This window comes from Bubalus bubalis, chromosome 13, assembly GCF_019923935.1.
Source record: "Bubalus bubalis isolate 160015118507 breed Murrah chromosome 13, NDDB_SH_1, whole genome shotgun sequence".
Classification (NCBI taxonomy): domain Eukaryota; kingdom Metazoa; phylum Chordata; class Mammalia; order Artiodactyla; family Bovidae; genus Bubalus; species Bubalus bubalis.
Window position 1 is genome coordinate 18,691,816 of NC_059169.1, and position 21,375 is coordinate 18,713,190.

The following is a 21,375-nucleotide window of genomic DNA, read 5'->3' on the forward strand; positions in this document are numbered from 1 at the left end:
CTTAACAACAGTTACTTTGAATCATCAAAAACTTAACCCCATATTTTATAGGAATTTTAATATTTCCCAAGGGGAAGCTAGATTTTAATACATGAGAAATATGTTTTAAGCTTCTCTTCTTAACTGACACCTAGGGTTCCTATTTTACTACTTTCTACTTGGTTATGAGAACAAAACAATGATACACACAGATAATAACCCACACCAGCTCCTGTCACAGCCCTACAGTCTGTCAGGGCCAGAGTTCACGCCTGTTCAGGCTCCACCATGGCCAGAAAGGGGAAGCACGTGACAGCCCAGGGGCTCTGGGGATCTGCTTCTGTGTTATTTGGGTTCAGGGGATAATGATTTAAAAGAGATCAACAGCTGAGCCCCGACTCTGGGTCAGACACAGTTCGAAACCCCTACCCCATGATTTGGAGGCTCCCACATATATTTTAAAGGTTCAAGATTGAGACCAAGTTCCACCATTTCATGAATGAAACCTGGGTCCTTGAGACCTTTCCCCCACCTGCCCACCTGACTTTCTAGGGGAGCAGGTTACAGAGCTCATGTCTATCTTCTGCCTCCCAACCCACAGGGCCTTCATTCAGACTCAGCTTCTCTCCCAAACTCCCAATGTCTGTGCCCCTCCCCTCCCCCTCCCAAGAGCTGGCTCGCTTGTGCACTCTCTCTCTCTCTCTCACTCACTCATGACCTAAACTCAGTTCAGTTCAGTTCAGTTCAGTCATTCAGTCATGTCCGACTCCTTGTGACCCCATGAATTGCAGCACGCCAGGCCTCCCTGTCCATCACCAACTCCCGGAGTTCACTCAAACTCACGTCCATTGAGTCGGTGATGCCATCCAGCCATCTCATCCTCTGTCGTCCCCTTCTCCTCCTGCCCCCCAATCCCTCCCAGCATCAGAGTCTTTTCCAATGAGTCAACTCTTTGCATGAGGTGGCCAAAGTACTGGAGTTTCAACTTTAGCATCATTCCCTCTAAAGAAGACCCAGGGCTGATCTCCTTTAAAATGGACTGGTTGGATCTCCTTGCAGTCCAAGGGACTCACAAGAGTCTTCTCCAACACCACAGTTCAAAAGCATCAATTCTTTGGTGCTCAGATTTCTTCACAGTCCAGCTCTCGCATCCATACATGACCAATGGAAAAACCATAGCCTTGACTAGACGGACCTTTGTTGGTAAAGTAATGTCTCTGCTTTTCAATATGCTATCTAGTTTGGTCATAACTGTACTTTCAATTCAACATCTGCTAATGCTTTGAAAGCTCTCTTGAAAATGAGATAGAGTTTAAATGTTTAATATAATAAACATTTAATCATATTAATGTTTAATATGACACTGTTTAATATGATAATCTCTCAGATCTGACATTATCTTGTCTTAAATATTTGCCTCATACTTCTATTTTTAAGTTACCCTGTTGCCCACTACCACAACACATAAAAAATGCTACTTTTCCTCTTAATATTTTACAAACTGATAATTTCCATAATTAGCAGTGGATCTTTTTATTACTCATCCCCTGTTCCCAAACTATAACAAGAATAAGGATCATATTAGGAAACTTAGCATCTTTTTTTAACAATGTGCTTTCTTATCCCTGCATACGTGCCCATTATACAATTTGTGAATGATACCTCTGTTACATATTACAGCATCTGCCCTTCTAAGTATTTACCTTAGTCTTTCACAACCTTGCCTTGAACAATCAGAAATGTCAATAGCCAGAGTTTAAAGAAAAGCAGTTACCACCCTAAGACCCAAAATTGGATAAATGGTCTTGTCATTATGGCTTAACAGTAATATGGCTATAACATAGGGACCCCGCCTTTTCCTTTATTAACAATGTGACCTGACCACATTTTTTAAAGTCTAGACTAGTTTTCCATATGTTTTACATATTTTATTCTGACATCATATCTTTAAAAAAACAAAGAGATTAAAACATTTGCACTTATCAATGCCATTTTCTTTAGATGTGGTTTGACTTCTTCCTTCAGGCTCTTTGTCATCAAGAAGCAAGGTCTGATTTCAATACTGCCCATCTGCTATGAAAATATCAGAAGGGATCATGTTCAAAGCAATACTCCAGCTGGGTGTATTCACTGATTAGATTAGCTGCATAATTTCTTCTAGAACATTTGTGACAGACATGAAACATATAGGATTTCAGTTTGGGTTTCTTTTTTTTTTCTCCCTAGGTGTGATTTCTGCTTCTCATTCATATTTTCTTTTCTTTGAATATATTGCACAATATTTTATTATTAAAAAAGGTTTTATGTCTCAGGCAAAAAGTTCTTCTCCTTTACTTGGGAGGTGTTAATATGTATTATTTTCTAAAAGAGGTACATGGTTGTCCGTGTGGCCATCTTCAAAGGGAACAAAATTGACAGGTTTGTAGGCTCCAAGTCTGAAACGACAGTAAATTATTTCAACTATAAGTTTGCCAATTCCATGTAGCATGCCTGTTGTTGAAAAGATTCCTCCAACAATACCACCAAGTCTTACAAAAAACTGCCAGAAAGGCATATGCTCTTCGGTAACTGTCACCATAAGAGAGCTGAGATCATATTTCATAAAAATCCCAGAGATTCCATGGCTGCCTGCAGCATGGTTAATAACACGTTCCCTTTCTGTCACGGCAAACTAATGGGTGTCTGCTGAAATTTTATATGTATGTAATTTTGTTGGCACAATTGTAATAAAATATTGAAACATCTGGTTGTGATCTAATGCAATTTTTTCAGTTCCATCTAAAGGATTAATAATTCCAGGAACAAGTTCTCCAAAAGACAAATGACCTATTCTGTGAGAAAAGTTGTAAGAGTCATGGTTGACAAGTGCTGCCAAGTGTGCATGACCTCAGGGATGTGGAATTGCCTTGCCCAAAGTTATGTGAAAATTCCCTGCTACTTTATTGACATACAGATGACCACGGATTCTGCAAGCATCTGGAGGCTGTGATGAATCATCTTCCCTTGGTGGAAGTGCTGTTGATGCACTTTTAAAAACACTTTTAAATACCAAATCTTGAAGTGAATGTTCTTCTTGCAGTCTACTCTGAAATAGCTGTAGCATCCTCTGCCACTCTCTTTGCTGTGGTGAAAGATCAAATATTGCCTAAGGGCTTCCTTTTTTCCTCCACACATTCAGTTACTTCTAATCCTCCATCACCTTTAGTCTTCACTTTCCGATTTTGTTTCTAGAGAGTTCACAATGGTTCATAAACTAGACCATCTGCAGATGCAACCATTGTTTCTGCTGTTTATCATATTAAACATTAAAACTGTAAAACTGTATTATGAAAGAACTATCTGCATTCAGAATGTCCTGAATGTGATTGATTCTGTATTAGATTGTGTTGGTCTAGATTTCTTACTATTTAAGGATTAATTTTAAATTTCTAGATGATATAAAAGATTTAAAAAAGAGGGGTATATCATTCAGGTGCTGTTAAAACCTAAATTTGGAATATGTGTGCCAACATCATTTTTCCTTTTGTAATGCTTTATAATGACAGTAGAAGAGTCATCAACCGGTTCCTCATAGTTTAAGTCTTTTAGGGAAATGGGGAAACAAAAATTCCAGGTAAGTAACAAGACCAAGATTAAAAGACAAGATTTTAAATGGTTTTTAGAGAATAGGACATCACAAGTTCAAGTTTTTCAAATTCCTTTCTGTTAAAAGGTAAAAGAGAAAAATGTCCTGTTGAAAACAGTTGGGGCAGATAATGGAAAGAAGAAATACTGATAAAACTACTTTATAGTAAAGCTTATATAAGAATGCTATTTTTCAAATAATAACAGAAACATCATTGTTTAAAATATACAGTTAATATGATTAAGAGCCATTAAGTTAACTAATATGTGACAAGTTTATGCTTTGAAAGATTTTCAAATTCAGAAAATTCCAAATAATGAATGGCCTTCTCATTATTTAGAAATTTCTGATTTCTTCAGATGTTATTTCCAGTGAAAGTAGACTGGGAAAATGAATTTTTAATTAGAATTCTAGCTATTTTAGACTGAATGTTGGTTCTGTGAATCTGCTTGTCAGAAAATTCAGTTAAGTTTCAGGGTTATTTTAATAGGAAAAACTATTGATTTAGAATTATTTTCTTTCAATTAGGATTATAAAAGTTTAGTATCTTTAAGAAGGATTTTAAAAATTATTTTGGTACTTATATATTATTTTTAATTGTTACCGTTTTGTTTTCCAAATACCATATTAAAATTGTAATGGTATTAATCTGTCCCATTAAAACTGAGTATAAAAGGAATTTCTTTGAAGCAAAATACTACTTTGCCATTGATTTCCATTTTAAAAGTTATGAAAGATTTTCACCTGAAATCCCTCAAATAGTCAGGGTCAGATTTGGGACGATCAAAGTATTAAGATTCTGACCAGCCCTTTGTATGATGGGTGATGACGTACACTTGTGTATTAGGATTTAGTAGCAGTTTTTTACCTCACCAAGTGTTTCTTTTCCATGGCAGAGAACACTGTACTGGATTGGCATGTACCTGGGGATGCCTCTAGTAGGATATCTGAGTTTATTACTCAATTTTTTTTATTTTATTAGGGCACTCATAGTATCTATGTGTATATATTCCATCCTAAATATTTTAATATTGAGATCTGGAATTATGTGAAATGAGTTTTATTTTTCATCTGTGTTTGCATACATACAGCCTATAAAAAGAGATGAAATGTTTAAATGAAAAAGATGAATAATTCTCTGCTGCAGTATTTGTACACTTCAGACTACCTTTTGGGAAAAGCTTAACTCAGAATTACACATTTCTAATTCTTGACTTAGATGATTAATATTATGCTTTTCTAATATACATTTTATGATATAAAGCACTGAATTTTTGTAATAAAACTTTACTAATGACAGAGTTTATAATCTTTAACACAAGCTTTGGAATTCACAAAGGAATGACTAAGATCTAATTTTTTTAATGGTATAAAGACACATGTTGTGCATTGTCTTTTGATGTCTTAGGTTAGTAATTCAGGTACCAAAAATTAAATGTACATGCAGCTCCTTTGTTTCACAATTTAAAACCTTTAAACTTAAAAAAATAAAAAAGAAAGAAAATGAGATAGAGAGCAACATGTCAAATGCCTCATGCTGACTTTATACTTAATCTCTTTTCATTGCAAACCTTATTCTGATTCTGAGAATTTTCATAACATATTTTCAGTAAATGAGCAATTTACACTTAACAGTATGTGTAAAATCTCAAAATTCTCCAATAAATATATGTCACAGTTGTCTTTTTGCAGTCACCACCCTGAAATGGAGAGTCTCTTACCTTTTCCCAAAATCCTGTTAAATCTTGCACATCCACTATCATTTCACTATTTGATGGCAGCTGAGGGTAGCACTGTGACATCTCATCAAGTGATAGAAAGTTTTATAGAAAAAGGAAAGACATAGACTGTTTACATTGCAAGAACAAAGCACAAACAAAACAACTGCTTCTCCAGAATTTGCAAAAAAAAAAAAAAAGTTTTATTTATACCTATTATTTATACCTACCTATCATTTTACAACTGTATTTTATTAAGTCTTGGTTCACGTGAGAAACACTATATAATATATAGTACACATTATTATAGTATATGGTATGTATAAACATATTATATAGTATACCATATATATAATATAGTATATACATACATATATATAGTATGTGTGTGTGTGTATAAAACAGATAAAGAGTTCCTGACCATGAGGCTATCTTTATTACCTTCTCAACAAGTTTACTGGTTCCTCTCTAAGAAGAAAATATGGCTTCAAACTCCAATACATTTAGAACCTGGACATTTCAACTATTATACTTTTGTGTTGCCAACAACAAACAGGTGAGCTGGTAGGAAATTATTTCATAAATACTAACTGAATCTCACCATGTGCCAAGCAACATGGGACACAGAGAGGAACACAGAAAGGAAGGCCCTTCCCAGGCCATCAGGAATCAGGTGGCACAAGACAGGCTGGGAACACAAGACCAACAACAGAGACTCTGAGTGCAAACCCTGTATACAATGTTCTCTGCCTTGTGTGTGTCAAATCCATATCACTGCTTGTCAATAACTATCACTTAAGTTATCATTCTAAAAATAAAATGCTCTTAAGTTTCTACATTTTAAAAAACATTTTACAAGCATCTTTTCACAATCACTGCCTCTTCTTAGTCCATGCCCTCTCTTCTCCACAGCAGGAATGGCCACACCTCCCATTTCTTGTTATCTTCTACACCACTTAGCAGCTAACTGATGCAAAGTAGCTGAATAAAACAGTCTTATAAGCTGCTACAAAGCTGACAAACAAATACAAGAAAACTCCCTCTTGTCTTGCAAATGCTAGACATAATTCAAAGAGGAGAGCTAGAGTGGCAGAGAAATTGAACAATTTATACCACTCCCACTCCCCCAAGGTTCCCAAAACTGTGAGCATGAGGCAGAGACTGCTGGCTGTCTTTGAAACTTGCTCTCTTTCTTCTGAGGTAACAAACCCTGGATTTTAGCTGCATGTAGCAGCCTGGAAGGAGGTCCTCCCTCTGTCTCCAGCCTCTCAAGCAGACAGGAGCAGCCCTGTGACTAAATCCAGGGCAGGGGGAGTGACAGCAACCAGGACCTTCCTCCTCCCCAGCCTGGGCCTTGGGGGTTGCCAGTGGGGTCAAGGTCACATGAAGTGGGGTAACAAGAAAGAAAGAACAGAAAGAGAAATTAAGGAAAAAATCCCATTCACCATTGTGACAAAAAGGATAAAATACTTAGGAATAAATCTACCTGAAGAAACAAAAGACCTATATATAGAAAACTATGAAACACTGATGAAAGAAATCAAAGGTGACACAAATAGAGAAATGTACCATGTTCACGGATCAGAAGAATCAATATAGTGAAAATGAGTATACTACCCAAAGAAATCTATAGATTCAATGCAATTCCTATCAATGGTATCACAAGCTATCAATGGTATTTTTCACAGAACTAGAACAAATAATTTCACAATTTTTACAGAAGTACAAGATAACCTTGAAGAGCCAAAGCAATTTTGAGAAAGAAGAATGGAACTGGAGGAATCAACCTGCCTGACTTCGGACTACACTACAAAGCTACAGTCATCAAGAGAGTATGCAACTGGCATAAAGACAAAAATGTAGACCAATGGAACAAAATAGAAAGCCCAGAGATAAATCCACAAACCTATGAACACCTTATCTTTGACAAAGGAGGCAAGAATATACAATGGAGAAAAGACAATCTCTTTAACAAGTGGTGCTGGGAAAACTGGTCAACCACTTGTAAATGAATGAGACTAGAACACTTCCTAACATCATACACAAAAATAAACTCAAATTGTATTAAAGATCTAAACATAAGACCAGAAACTATAAAACTCCTAGAGGAAAACATAGGCAAAACACTCTCTGACATAAATCACAGCTGCTGCTGCTGCTGCTAAGTCGCTTCAGTTGTGACCGACTCTGTGCGACCTGCGACCCCATAGATGGCAGCCCAACAGTCTCCCCTGTATCTGGTATTCTCCAGGCAAGAACACTGGAGTGGGTTGCCATTTCCTTCTCCAATGCATGAAAGTGAAAAGTGAAAGTGAAGTCGCGCAGTCATGTCTGGCCCTCAGCGACCCCATAGACTGCAGCCTACCAGGCTCCTCTGTCCATGGGATTTTCCAGGCAAGAGTACTGGAGTGGAGTGCCATTGCCTTCTCCAAAATCACAGTAGGATCCTCTATGACCCACCTCACAGAGTATGGGAAATAAAAGGAAAAATAAGCAAATGGGACTTAATTAAACTTAAAAACTTTTGCACAATGAAGGAAACTATAAGCAAGGTGAAAAGACAGCCTCCATAATGGGAGAAAATAATTGCAAATGAAGCAACTGACAAAGAAGTAATCTCAAAAACATACAAGCAGCTCATGCAGCTCAATTCTAGAAAAATAAATGACCCAATCAAAAAATGGACCCAAGAACTAAACAGACATTTCTCCAAAGAAGACATACAGATGGCTAACAAACACATGAAAAGATGCTCAACATCACTCATTATCAGAGAAATGCAAATCAAAACCACAATGTGGTACCATCTCATGCTGGTCAGAATGGCTGCTATCAAAAAGTCTACAAACAATAAATGCTGGAGAGGGTGCAGAGAAAAGGGAACCCTCTTACACTGTTGGTGGGAATGCAAACTAATACAGCCACTATGGAGAACAGTGTGGAGATTCCTTAAAAAACTGGAAATAGAACTGCCATACGACCCAACAATCCCACTGCTGGGCATATACACTAAGGAAACCAAAATTGAAAGAGATACGTGTACCCTATTGCTCATCACAACACTGTTTTCAATAGCTAAGGCATGGAAGAACCTAGATGTCCATTGGCAGACGAATGGATAAGAAAGTTGTGGTATATATACACAATGGAATATTACTCAGCTATTAAAAAATGCATTTGAATCAGTTCTAATGAGGTGGATGAAATGTAGCCTATTATACAGAGTGCTAAGACGTTCATATTTGTGAACATTTCTGCCCTACCAGAGAACGTCTCCGAGTCCCTCAACTCCCTATGCTTTGCCTCCAAGGTGTGGTCACTACCAGCCCCATCCCCGTCAGGCTTCCTGCTGATCGTAGGCTTCTCCACCCTGACCCTGCTCTCCTTCAGGCCAGTGTGCAGGTTCATCCAGAAAGGATGTACATTTGTCAGGCATTTAACTATTGACTTTTGAGGGGTTTTAATTAAGTTTTTAAAACTAGATAGTTGAAAGGTCAAAACTATGTAGTAAGCTGAATACAAGTGAGATTGAGCCACCGCCCCATCCACCTCATTCTCCCCACCTGTCCTAGTAGTCATTTTCAGCATTTATCCTTTTACTTCTCCTTTCAATGTTTCTTTTTGCAAATACAAGCAATATGCATGGGATTTCCCTCTTTCTTACATAAGATATCTCTGTCCCTCTCTCTCATATATTATATGTTGCACTGCTTTTTTTTTTCTTTTATTAACAAGACAGCCTTATGGAGGGGGCAGTGGCCAGGAGAGTGGGGGGAGGGGAACAGACAGCCCCAGGATGATTCCCCACCAGCGCACAGAAATCACCCCATTATTTTTAAATTTACCTAGGACTCCACTGTGTGGATGCACCAAAGTTTATCCACCAGTTCCCTCTACTGGACACTTGAATTCTTTCCACCTTTTTACTATTACAAACAAGTCTATGTTGACTAACCTTCTATATATCATTTTATATTTGCTTGTTTACATCTAACTATCCAGAGAGAGGTTCTTTGAAATGGGATTCCTGGATCAAAGACATACAGGTTTTTCAGGCTATTGCAAATAGATAGCGTGAATGTAGGCTCCAGTTCCCACAAGGGTCAGCTGTGCCATGCTATGAATTCTCTAAGACACTTAAGCTCCCTCTACAAGAGTTAAATCAGGAAGTTTCTTGATAGACTGCCTTGGAGGGTAATTTATTCCTCTGATAACTCATTTTCCTGAGGATAGAGCCTTGCAAATCTTTCTGGCTTTATTCATGGTCTCAAATCGCAGGTTCTCTTTTGCAGCTATGGAAGTAATCAGCCCCCTTAGTGCCCTGCTGTGGTCTTCTGCTTTAATCAGGATTTCCCTTGCTATCTTACAAGTTCAGTTAAAATTCTACCAACATCATTAATACCCAACAACATGAACTCTTTGATATCCTCTAATACCCAGTTGAGAGGGTATGGTGGCTTTTCTGGTGTCTCAGAGAGTAAAGAATCTGCCTGCAATGCAGGAGACCTGGGTTCAATTCCTTGGTTGGGAAGATCCCCCGAAGAAGGAAATGGCAACCCACTCCAGTATTCTTGCCTGGAATATCCCATGGATAGAGGAGCCTGGCAGTCTACAGTCCATGGGTTTGCAAAGAGTCAGACACAACTGAGCGACTAATACCCATACACATACAGAGTGAAGTAAGTCAGAAAGAGAAACACCAATACGGTATACTGACACATATATATGGAATTTAGAAAGATGGTAACAATGACCCTAAATGTGAGACCACAAAAGAGACACGGATATAAAGAACAGACTTTTAAACTCTGTGGGAGAAGGCAAGGGTGGGATGATTTTAGAGAATAGCATTGAAACATGTATATTGCCATATGTGAAACAGATGACCAGTCCAAGTTCAATGCATGAAACAGGGCACTCGAAGCCAGTGCACTGGGATAACCCAGAGGGATGGGGTGGGGAAGGAGACGGGCAGGGGGTTTGGGATTGGGGGCATGGCTGATTCATGTTGACGTATGGCAAAAACCACTACAATATTGTAAAGTAATTACCCTCCTATTAAAATAATTAACTAAAAAAAAAAGAAAGAGTCTGGGTCCCTAACACCACAAAGGATCACACTAACCATGGAACTTATTATGAGATGAATTGGATCCCCACAAAAAAAGATACACTGTGATCTTAGCCCCAGTTACCTCAAAATATGACTTTGTTTGGATAATTAGTTGTAAATGTAATCAATTAAAGTGAGATCACAGAAGAGCAGGCCCTGAATCCAATATGATTGGTGCCCTTATGAGAGATGCAGAGACAGATATACACCCAAAAAACAGTTACCTGATGAGGGAAACAGAGGCTGGAGTGATGGCAGTTACAAGTGAAGGAATGCCAAGGATTGCCTAAAACCACTCAAAGCTAACAGAGGCAAGAAAGAATGCTCCCTTATCAGATTCAGAGGGATCCTGACCCTGCTGACACCTTGAATTCAGACTTCTATCCTTCAGGGCTGTGAAATAATGCATTCCTGTGGTTTTAAGCCACCTGGTTTGTGGTACTTTCTAACAGCAGTGCCAGGAAACCCATTCAGAGCCTCACAAGGATTCTTGCATGAGAGAAAAACAAATGACCTGTAGAAGCAGCTTTAACATGGGTACCTCTGGGACCCACAGGCAAATCGAATCCTTACCAATAAGTGGGGAAACTGAAACAAGCATGTGAGGATGTTTGAGGAAGAAAATGACACATAAACAGTAATCTACTACCTTAAACATCTTGACACCCCATCTATCATGCCTCAGAGTCATAAATGCGATTGCAAACTTTTACTTCAAAAGAAGAACGGGTAAAAACTGAATGTGAAAACCATTGCGAAGAAAAAGAAAGACAGGATCCTTGCATTTCTCTCAAATACCTGCTGGTAGAAGATGTGATTCATTCATTCCTTCCTCCTCTCATCCAGGCTCACTGAGAACCTAACATGAGGCACGGAGACTCCTATCCTCCCTGAGCCCATGTCCACCAGGAGGCAGGATAGACGGACGGTGGTCTGAGGACACATCTGCAGGCTTTCAACCACCGCAGCCTGAGTTCTGTCTCCAAGCCACCTCTCCCATCATCAGCCAGGTACCAGCTCTCACCTGTTCTGACACAATTTACATCTCTCCTAATTCTCCTTTCCTCTTGAAACAATATAATTTCAGAATCTCACTCACTATGAGTTATTTCAATAATGCAACTTTTCTTTTCCTGGTTCCTTCCCCAGTCCTCCCCAACACCACTGACCCCATCCCAAGACAACTCCCTCCTGATCTCCTTACAGCCCCTCTGAGAGTGTCCACAAGCTTAACACTCCCCACCCCCCCAGTGACCTACCTGCACCTAAGTCCACGTTCCCCAGGCAGCGTCTGCCTGGACACCCTGAGTACTGACCCCACCCACCTTTCTGGGCCCATCTCAAATACTAACCTTACTGAAACAAGTTCAGGATATCCCTAGCTGGCACTGCCCTCCCTACCTCTGAATCCCTGGAGTAATACTAAGTCACACAGAGGGGAGACACTACATCATTTGTGTGCTTTTACAGTCCCAACTACAGCTAAGACTGAGTCTCTCACTCTCAGCCCATCGTGGGTATCAGCTAAAGGAAGAAACATACTGCATGGTTGTTCAAACCATCCAACCACTGACTGCATGGCTACAGTCTTACATAGTCTACACTAATACAGCAACAAGCAACAGGTGGGGACAGGCTGGGACCTGGGACCCTGTGTGGGAGCACTTGCATCTGGACAAATGTCTCCTTGAGCAACAAAATACAAAGAAATCATAAGGGACTAAACATAACTGCATGCATGCAAAGGCAATTATGAACAGTAAGATATGAAAACACCACAAGCCAACTGCCATTTCTGAGCTTCTGGGAGCAAAGAAGGGAACTGCGTATGATCTTGGCACATGGCACCTACAAGACAGTGGGAAGACCACATAAGTCACCCCTGAGGCTCAAACTACCAAACCTCCCCCACCCTCACCCCACTTAAGGTACTAGTCGACCCTGTTGAGTCAACCGAGGGCACCAGTTTCTTGTTTTTATACTTTGTGCTGCAGCACAAGCCTCAGTAAAGCCTTGCTTGAATTTCTCGTCTGGTCTATTATCAACTTCTATTGATTAAAAAGACCAAGGGCCCTGGAGAGTTATGTATATGTTATATATCTGGTCCAGACAGAATCAAATACAGTTTCAGCTTAAGCATGTAACCAAGACATCAATACTCAGTCTGTGTATACTAGAATAGAAATTCTTCACTTTCAAACACAAAAGAAAGAAAAGGAAAATTATGCCCTAAGTGAAGAATTAAATTTATTGAGCACTTGTCCACAAATAATAGCTCCGAGGTAGACAGATGTCACAGTCTTCCAAGGGTTAAATGAGACCTCATTCAATAGATGATCAGCTCATAAAGGCGCCAAAAATGCTGGCTGGACTTTTCTCCAGGACACAGTCTGATGAAAAAGCTGAAATTAAACGGCCATTAGCCAGCAAGTGCAGAACCAGAACAGGTTATGCAGGAAAGTATAAATGTCAGAACTGCAGCCACAAAGACTGACTTCCCAGTGTCTGGCAATGGAAAGCCTAAAGCTGCTTTGTGAACAATATCACCTCAGAGACACATTTGACTGGATGTGAAAGTCACTGAAGACTTTTAGTGCTTTGAAGTTGAGATCTTTTGCAATGCTATTGGGGTCATTCAGTGCCAAGACCATGGGTCCCCCTTCCTCACTTAGAGAAAAAGAGAGAGACTTCTTGGGCCTATGAGGTCATAATAAATCATTCATTTTCACAGAGCCCATTTAATCTTCATTTTAAACAGAAACACTTGAGCACCTCCTGTGTGCCAAGCCCTTGTCTTCGTGATAAAAATTATTTACCCCTGACTATTTAGGGACAGTTAGTTTAAAAAAGGAGATAATAGGTTTGGTAGGAATCACATGTTTGAAAGGAAAAGGAAAGCTAGAGACAGGCTTACACACTAAGTAAAATAAGAACAAACATACAGAGATCAGAAATCAATGAGAAAACATCTGTGGAGGAAAGAATCCATTTTTAAACACAGAGAACTAAGTGAATCTGAGGCCACTCTTCCTGCCCAGGGAAGAGAATTTCTCAGTAAGTTCCTCCCCTCCCGGCCCAGAGAGGAATCCTAGTCACCCCAGGACTGTGCACAGCCACTGCCTAGTCATTCCAGTCAGCACAGCAGATGTATCAGTTCACTTCTCCTGCTTTTAGACATTTCAATCGTTCTGCAGCCATCACTACAGATGAAGAGCATGTGTTGCTGCTATTTATACTACTGGCCCTAAGCAAGTATGGACCTTATGATACTTTTAACGCACTTTACCTAAGAAATACAGACATTTTGGAAAGACAGCCATGCCAGCTTGGCACTGAAAGAGTTAAATCTCACCTAACTGGCTCACAGTGACACCACATAAAAGGAGGCATTTTAGATAAAATCTGCCTATAACTTAAAAGTTATTTTTCACTAAACCTTGATTCTTTGGATCCTGATGATGGCCTCTGACACCTTCTCTATGGCCATGGGGAAGTAGAGGGTGCTTGAAAACCACAGAGCTTCGAACAGCATCACCACCATGAACACTTGGCTGCCTGTGATCAGGTTGTCAAGGAGCTCATTGCTGATGAAGGTGACCAAAATTATGCTTTTGCTCACAGTGAAAAATGATGCCAAATTCATGCCCCTAAGCTAGGAACTTTTCAGAATCTTGGAAATTTCCTTCTTGGACAAGAAAGTAGGACTTATGTTTTACAAGAAGTATCAACATATAAGACATGGATACAGTGTCCCGTGTGAGTGGCCCCTTTCCAGGGAGTAGACACAGATTAAGATAAACCATCCTTCATATCATGGAGACACTACACAGTGCACACCTGGGGCTCTGCCTGACACCAGGACCACACACTTCATCACCACTTCACTCTTCCAAGTAAAAGGAGGTTTAATGTCACACTTTCAAACATTCTGGGACAATCAGATGGGGTTTGAACATTCATTCAACAAACATTCATAAGCACAAGTCCTGTGCTGGGCTCCTCACAGAAAGACACAGCCTGTCCCCTCCAGGGGCTCATGAACTTGTGAGGGAAGAGAATAAGACACCCCAAAATTGTGAGACACAAAGACAATAGATAGAGGCAGTCAGCACAGCCCACACAGGAGCCCAGATCAGAGGCGTGTACCCCAGAGCAGTGGAGTCAGGGCAAGTCACACACACATGGACCCTGAGAATATGAGCTGGAGTCAGTCAGGCTTGGCGGTGGCCAGAGTAGAAGGAAGATAGGAGTGTATTCCCAGCAGAGGGAGGGACCCCACAAAGGTGCAAAGATGAGGTGACAAGGTGGGGTCAGAGAAATGCTCATCAGACATTTAAATGAAAGATGGAGAAGCATCCTACAAACATGAAGCAAACCAAAGGAACAGTATTTTCAAAGCTCCGTTTGAAATGAATAATAGTGATTCATGAGGTTTCCTGGTGGTAAAGAATGTACCTGCAGTGCAGGAGACATGGTTTCAATCTCTGGGTTAGGAACATCCCTTGGAGGAGGGAATGACAACCCACTCCAGTATTCTTGCCTGAGAAATCCCATTGACAGAGGAGCTTGCCAGGCCACAGTGCATGGGGTCACAAAGAGTGGGACATGACTGAGTGACTAAGCATGATGACAATGAAGAATAGTGATTCATACAGTTTGGCTCAATACAGGTACACCCAACCTCTATAATCTCCCCATTTGTGCTCCATCAACATGTTACAATTTTAATTTGAATGTCATAGTCTCAAATACTATCTTAAAAGCATTGCTTATTAGGATTTGAGGTATTAAGAAGTATTCAGAATTTCATTTCTATATAAGAAGCATATATATCTTTTACTTTGTAAAAATCACTCAATCATGTCCAACTCTTTGCAATCCCATGGACTATACAGTCCCTGGATTCTCCAGGTCAGAATACTGGAGAGAGTATCTTCCCAACCTAGGGATTGAACCCAGGTCTCCCACTTTGAAGGTGGATTATTTACCAGCTGAGCCACCAGGGAAACCCTTTTTTCCTTTGAGAAGATGGTAAATGGAAAACCCAGTTAAATGACATCTCCACTATTCTACTTAACCCTCCTGCAACATGTAGGGGATGCAGTGAATAGTAAGTATTTAAATTCACGTTAATGTGAAAGTGAACTTAAATACTTATTTGGTAAGACAGCTAAAGCTTTCAGTAGAATGGGAAATAAAGCATGAAAATATGGAGTGAGATATCTCACTCCATATTTTCATATATATATATATATATATATATATATATATATATATATAAACTTACCTTCTCAATCAGGTAATAAGGTCTATAAATGACTTTTCCCAAGCATTCATTTTTATTGTTCTGATGCCAATTATGGCTTCACTCATGGTCCTGATTCTGTCATCTGTGAGAACAGCAGTCTTACTCCTAAGGAGACAGACATGAGAGATGAGCCTTAGTGACCACAGCCCAACTTTCCTCAGCAACAGCAGCAGTAGTGGGCGTGGGGGCGTGGCTAGGAATAAAATTTTTCTCTACAGCCCTTTTGCACTTAGAAAACAGGCAGGTCCTACTCAAAGTACAAACCGAGAAAATGGTTTCAATTAGGAAGTTAACCATTCAGCCCATTTCAAGAAGTAACTTGGAGAACTTGCAGCACTGGCCGAGGAAGAATTAAAATGAGTCAGATACAAACTGTTTGCTCAACAAGGTCATGGACAAACTGTTTGCTCAACAAGGTCATGGACAGGTAGAGAAGGCAGAAAGGCACCCGAATCTACCAGGAAGACAGTGGCTGTGCTGTAATAAAATAGGAGTGAAGTTCTGAGGAGCAGAAAATTCTGTTAATTCTGACAGGAAAGAAAGAAGAGGTTCAGAGACCTGGTAGCACTGGAACAGGTCCGCAAAGGATAAGGAGCATCTCTCCACAGCAAAGACAGGAAAGGGAATTCCAAATAGAGAAATACACCAAGCACAGAACCACACCCACATAACACACACAAGAGTTCAGTGAGCTTCAAATAGCACAACATCTCCATCACCTGACAACCACCCACCTCCAACCCTCTGGGACCTGCTCCAGCTCTAACTCATCACCAGAAGGCTCTTCACCACCAGCCACTTCTCTGTCACATGTGCTGCTGTGAATGTGGGGCTTTAAAAAGGCACAATGAATATCAACCTGGGCCTTGGGGTGCTTATAACTTAATGGAAACATTAACAGAATACCTGAAAAGGCTCCAACACAAGCATAACAAAAAATACATGCAGTGAGAAATGGGCCTACAAGATTATGATATTTTAACAATATTTAAATAACTTGGACATGGGTAAATTCTGCTGAAGGACACTCTACTTATTCAGATATGGTGCCAAGAGGACCCAGTGAATGCCTTCGCTATTCCTGTTTCAAGATCAGCCTTCAGCATAAGGCTGGAGCCTCCAATGGCTAAGCCTGAAGGGTCTACAACCCACACAAAGAAGAGACCAGAGAAGCATTTGTCTTGTTTTTCAACAAAAGTATCAAGCAGACTGTGGATGTTACCAATTACATATTATCAAATTTTTTTCATTTTATTTTATTTTTAAACTTTACATAATTGTATTAGTTTTACCAAATATCAAAATGAATCCGCCACAGGTATACATGTGTTCCCCATCCTGAACCTTCCTCCCTCCTCCCTCCCCATACCATCCCTCTGGGTCGTCCCAGTGCACCAGCCCCAAGCATCCAGTATCGTGCATCGAACCTGGACTGGTGACTCGTTTCATACATGATATTTTACATGTTTCAATGCCATTCTCCCAAATCTTCCCACCCTCTCCCTCTCCCACAGAGTCCATAAGACTGTTCTATACATCAGTGTCTCTTTTGCTGTCTCGTACACAGGGTTATTGTTACCATCTTTCTAAATTCCATATATATGTGTTAGTATACTGTATTGGTGTTTTTCTTTCTGGCTTAATACATTTGAATCAGTTCTAATGAGGTGGATGAAACTGGAGCCTATTATACAGAGTGAAGTAAGCCAGAAAGAAAAATACCAATACAGTATACTAACACATATATATGGAATTTAAAAGATGGTAACAATAACCCTGTATGCTGCTGCTAAGTCGCTTCAGTAGTGTCTGACTCTGTGCGACCCCATAGATGGCAGCCCACCAGGCTCCCCTATCCCTGGGATTCTCCAGGCAAGAACACTGGAGTGGGTTGCCAGTTCCTTCTCCAATGCATGAAAGTGAAAAGTGAAAGTGAAGTCGCTCAGTCGTATCCGACTCCTAGCAACCCCATGGACTGCAGCCTACCAGGCTCCTCTGTCCGCGGGATTTGCCAGGCAAGAGTACTGGAGTGGGGTGCCATTGCCTTCTCCGATAACCCTGTATACGAGACAGCAAAAGAGATACTGATGTATAGAATGGTCTTTTGGACTCTGTGGGAGAGGGAGAGGGTGGGATGATTTGGGAGAATGGCATTGAAACATGTATAATATCATATATGAAATGAGTTGCCAGTCCAGGTTCGATGCATGATACTGGATGCTTGGGGCTGGTGCACTGGGATGACCCAGAGGGATGGTATGTTGAGGGAGGAGGGCTCAGGATGGGGAACACATGTATACCTGTGGCAGATTCATTTTGATATATGGCAAAACCAATACAATATTGTAAAGTTAAATTAAAATTAAAAATCAGGCTGATAAAAAAAATATGTAACACTTATATTGTATTTTACCTGGCAAGTCTAATCTAAGTGATGGAAAGCCATTAACAGATTGTAATGCAGAGTGATAAATAAAGATAAATGATCTGGCAAAAAAAAAAAATTAAAGCAAACCGTCAAAGGCAAATAGGTATTCAGGATCAAGTTTATATAGAGCCCTTCAGCTCTTGAGACTGATGTATCTGTGGCAATATCTTTGTAAAGATATCTGAAATCCTTATTCTTTTATACTAGTTTAGACCAGGGTAAACTATGGAATAATTTCATGGCATTCCTCAATGCCAAATTACTGAACACATTAAATCAGTCTTATTAAAAGTGCTATGATGCATACTAAAGATAAAAGGAAATATTGTGTTAAAATAGTTTAAATAAAGAGTAATAAATTATCTCTAGAATGAATAAAACAGTGTAAAATTTCAAGTTTTATCTCAAATACCCTACTATTTTATTTACTATACCATTAACAACAATTACATCTATAGAATATAGTGAGTGAGTCTATATTTGGTATGAATTCTCTTTATATTTTTCTCTAACATAATTATATTGAATATAATGAAATGGGTCTTTTAAAATTATAATCATTCCCTTTCTCAAATACATTCTCTGCTTCTAGATATAGTTCTATAGATCCAATCTCTGACGTTCACTTTTAAATAAACATTTGATATAAATTAAGATGTTAATAAACAACAACAAAAAATTCCCATAAACAGCTCTATGGTATTTCCACATGAAGACAATGAAAATCAATGATATATTTGATTTATTTTTAAATCATTTGATATATTTATTATCATTTGATATATTTATCAAAATACTTAATTTTAAATATTAATTTAATATTTTTAAAATATAATTTAATATTAATTCAATACTAAAAATTTAGTGGGTATTATGCAACAGCCTATGGCTAAAAGTTATCAAGGGCAGCCCTCTCTTAATCTCAAAAGAAAACTTTTCATTATTTACTGATCAAGTTTGCTTCAACAACAACAACAAACTTGGCTTGATGCAAATAGCAAGCTCCTCTGGGAAGGTGTACATGATCACAGTTAGGAAATTTTTAGTTTTAGAGAACTTTCTCCAAATGTTTCCGATGCCTCAGGGGAGGTACACACAGTGGTACCGAGCGACACTCACTTTGCGGTAGATCATACGGCACGCGGCTACTCTCAGCCTCATCCCCACGCGCTGCACGTGGTAGAAGCACAAGTGGTGCAGAACGGCCCACACGAGCACGCAGGCGCTCAGCCCTGCCGCGTAGCCATAGGCTTCATGAAAAGCGGCAGAATCATTGGGATCGTAGTTTTCAACATAACTAATCATTTTACCCAAAAATATGGGTTGAACTACTCTGGTGCCTTCCTAAAAGAAAAGAAAAGAAAAGAAAAAGTCTTAAATAGAAATGTCAGTTTTTCTTAATACAAGGTTTACTTTTAGCATTAGCATATTAAAAATACATTTTGACAAAATGCTACATTCATGGCTAATTTAAAAGAAAAATATGCAGATCCACTATCTCCTATAAGACAAGCGGCAACAGTTTAACCTTAAGGCAAAATTTTACATGCAAAAATAGTAAAGCCTTAGTGCATCATGCTTAGTGCACCGTGGATGCTCAGTAAATGTCACAACCAGGTTCAATACCAACTGAGCCTTAAGATTAATAAGGAAAAAGGTGGCAGAAAAAGATTAAGAAATCTGCTTCCATATGAACAAGGCTGCTGGCAGCCTGCCCCTGTCTCCTGTATTCTCAATGTCCCAGCCCAAGAGAAAGTCAACCTGGTTCACATATGGGAGACATGCTATTATCACCTTCTTCATGAATCTTTACAAACTGAGACACTGGCACAAACACATCCACCCTTTTCCACCCCAAACTCCACATGTCTATAGATCAAGGGAATGGAAACCAGCTTCAGTTGGAGTACCACAAAGAAACCAAGCTTGGTAGCTTGGCAGGCTCTCAGCTCCCGAGAGCACTGCCTCACTATAGAGGCTGGAATGTTCCTTGGAGTAAAGATTTAAACATGGTGGAGGCCAAGCTAAAAAAGTATGTCTTCTGTAGTTCTCCATCCACCATCTACTACAGTTGGTGGGTTGGAAGAAATGTTCCCAAGCCTCTCTTCCCCAAGGCTAAACCAGTTGGCTTAGGGTTCACTGAGGCTTCCACCCTGAGTAAGACTTAGGGAAAGCAAGTTTCTTCCCCAAAGAAAAAGGCAAAGAAACAGCAACACTTACCCACAGGTCCCCTTCCTTCTCCACCTTCAAGGAAAATCAAACACTCAAAGAATCCAAGTCACCATAAGTAAATACCTTGGCCCTCAACATCATTTCCTCTACAGACTTCTTGAAAGACAACATGCCAAACTTTTGAAAATCTTTCAGGAACAGGGCGTTTCCTTTTTGGTAATTCTGCCTTACTAACACAGACAGGGTAAACAACTGAAAAGTTTGCTTTGATAGCTCTCTTCTATCTGTCTGAAGCTGAGGAACCCACACACAAGAGGGAGGGAAGGAGAATCTATAACACCAAACACCAAAATAATTAAGCATTTTCTGCTCAGCCAGCTAGTGTCTGATCAGGATATTTACCAAAAGATGGCTCAGTCCCTCATATGGGTGTCTCATTAAACCTCAATGTTCCTGTCTTGATCTATACTCATGCACGCACACATACACATTCACAGGCTGCACCAACTGCTTCTCTTTCCATGAAGTCATGGAGATTTTCATCTACTATAGAGGATAAAGGGAACACTATTTAGTTGAAGTATAAGATGATCAGACCTAACTAATATGATCAGCTCTCATACATTTCCACCGTAACCTGTCATCCATCTCAAGAGGCATAGAGAGCTCATTGAAGAGCCCCTCACAAAGTGGACTGTCAACCACACTGTTTATAGTTTCCTGAGATGTAAATGTGGAGGCCACACACAGAAGCAAGAACATCAAACTGTACACACAGGCAGTCCCAGCCCAGGCATGGCCAAGGGCAGTCCAGTGCTGCAGCCACGAACCACCAGAAGCCCAGCAGTAGTATCTGCCATCCCAGACTTTCCTGAAACTTGTGATTCTCTTTGGGAATCACTGTTTCCTGTTACTCAGAATTCCATTCTAGCTTAACATCCTTGTAATTACAGGAGAAATAAGAGTAATGGCACTCACCAAAAAGAAGATGAATAAATGAAACAAATCCAGCAAAAAAGAGTGTAAATAAAG

At 39.7% G+C, this 21,375-nt stretch overlaps 2 protein-coding genes and 1 pseudogene across 2 annotated transcripts in view; all 3 read right to left on the reverse strand.

The window, feature by feature from the left end:
- The window catches only part of LOC123464538 (ATP-binding cassette sub-family C member 4-like), a gene marked incomplete at its 5' end in the record, with an annotated part of 335,503 nt that overhangs the window by 120,400 nt on the left and 193,728 nt on the right, over positions 1-21,375 (reverse strand).
- Positions 1-21,375, reverse strand: part of LOC123464837 (ATP-binding cassette sub-family C member 4-like) — a 152,740-nt gene that overhangs the window by 114,220 nt on the left and 17,145 nt on the right. Inside the window, 4 exon segments of the mRNA XM_045162479.1 lie at positions 5,326-5,451; positions 13,872-14,117; positions 15,719-15,848; positions 19,277-19,515. Of these exon segments, the coding sequence (XP_045018414.1) occupies positions 5,326-5,451; positions 13,872-14,117; positions 15,719-15,848; positions 19,277-19,515 (741 nt within the window).
- On the reverse strand, positions 1,496-3,277 carry LOC123464830 (annotated as a pseudogene).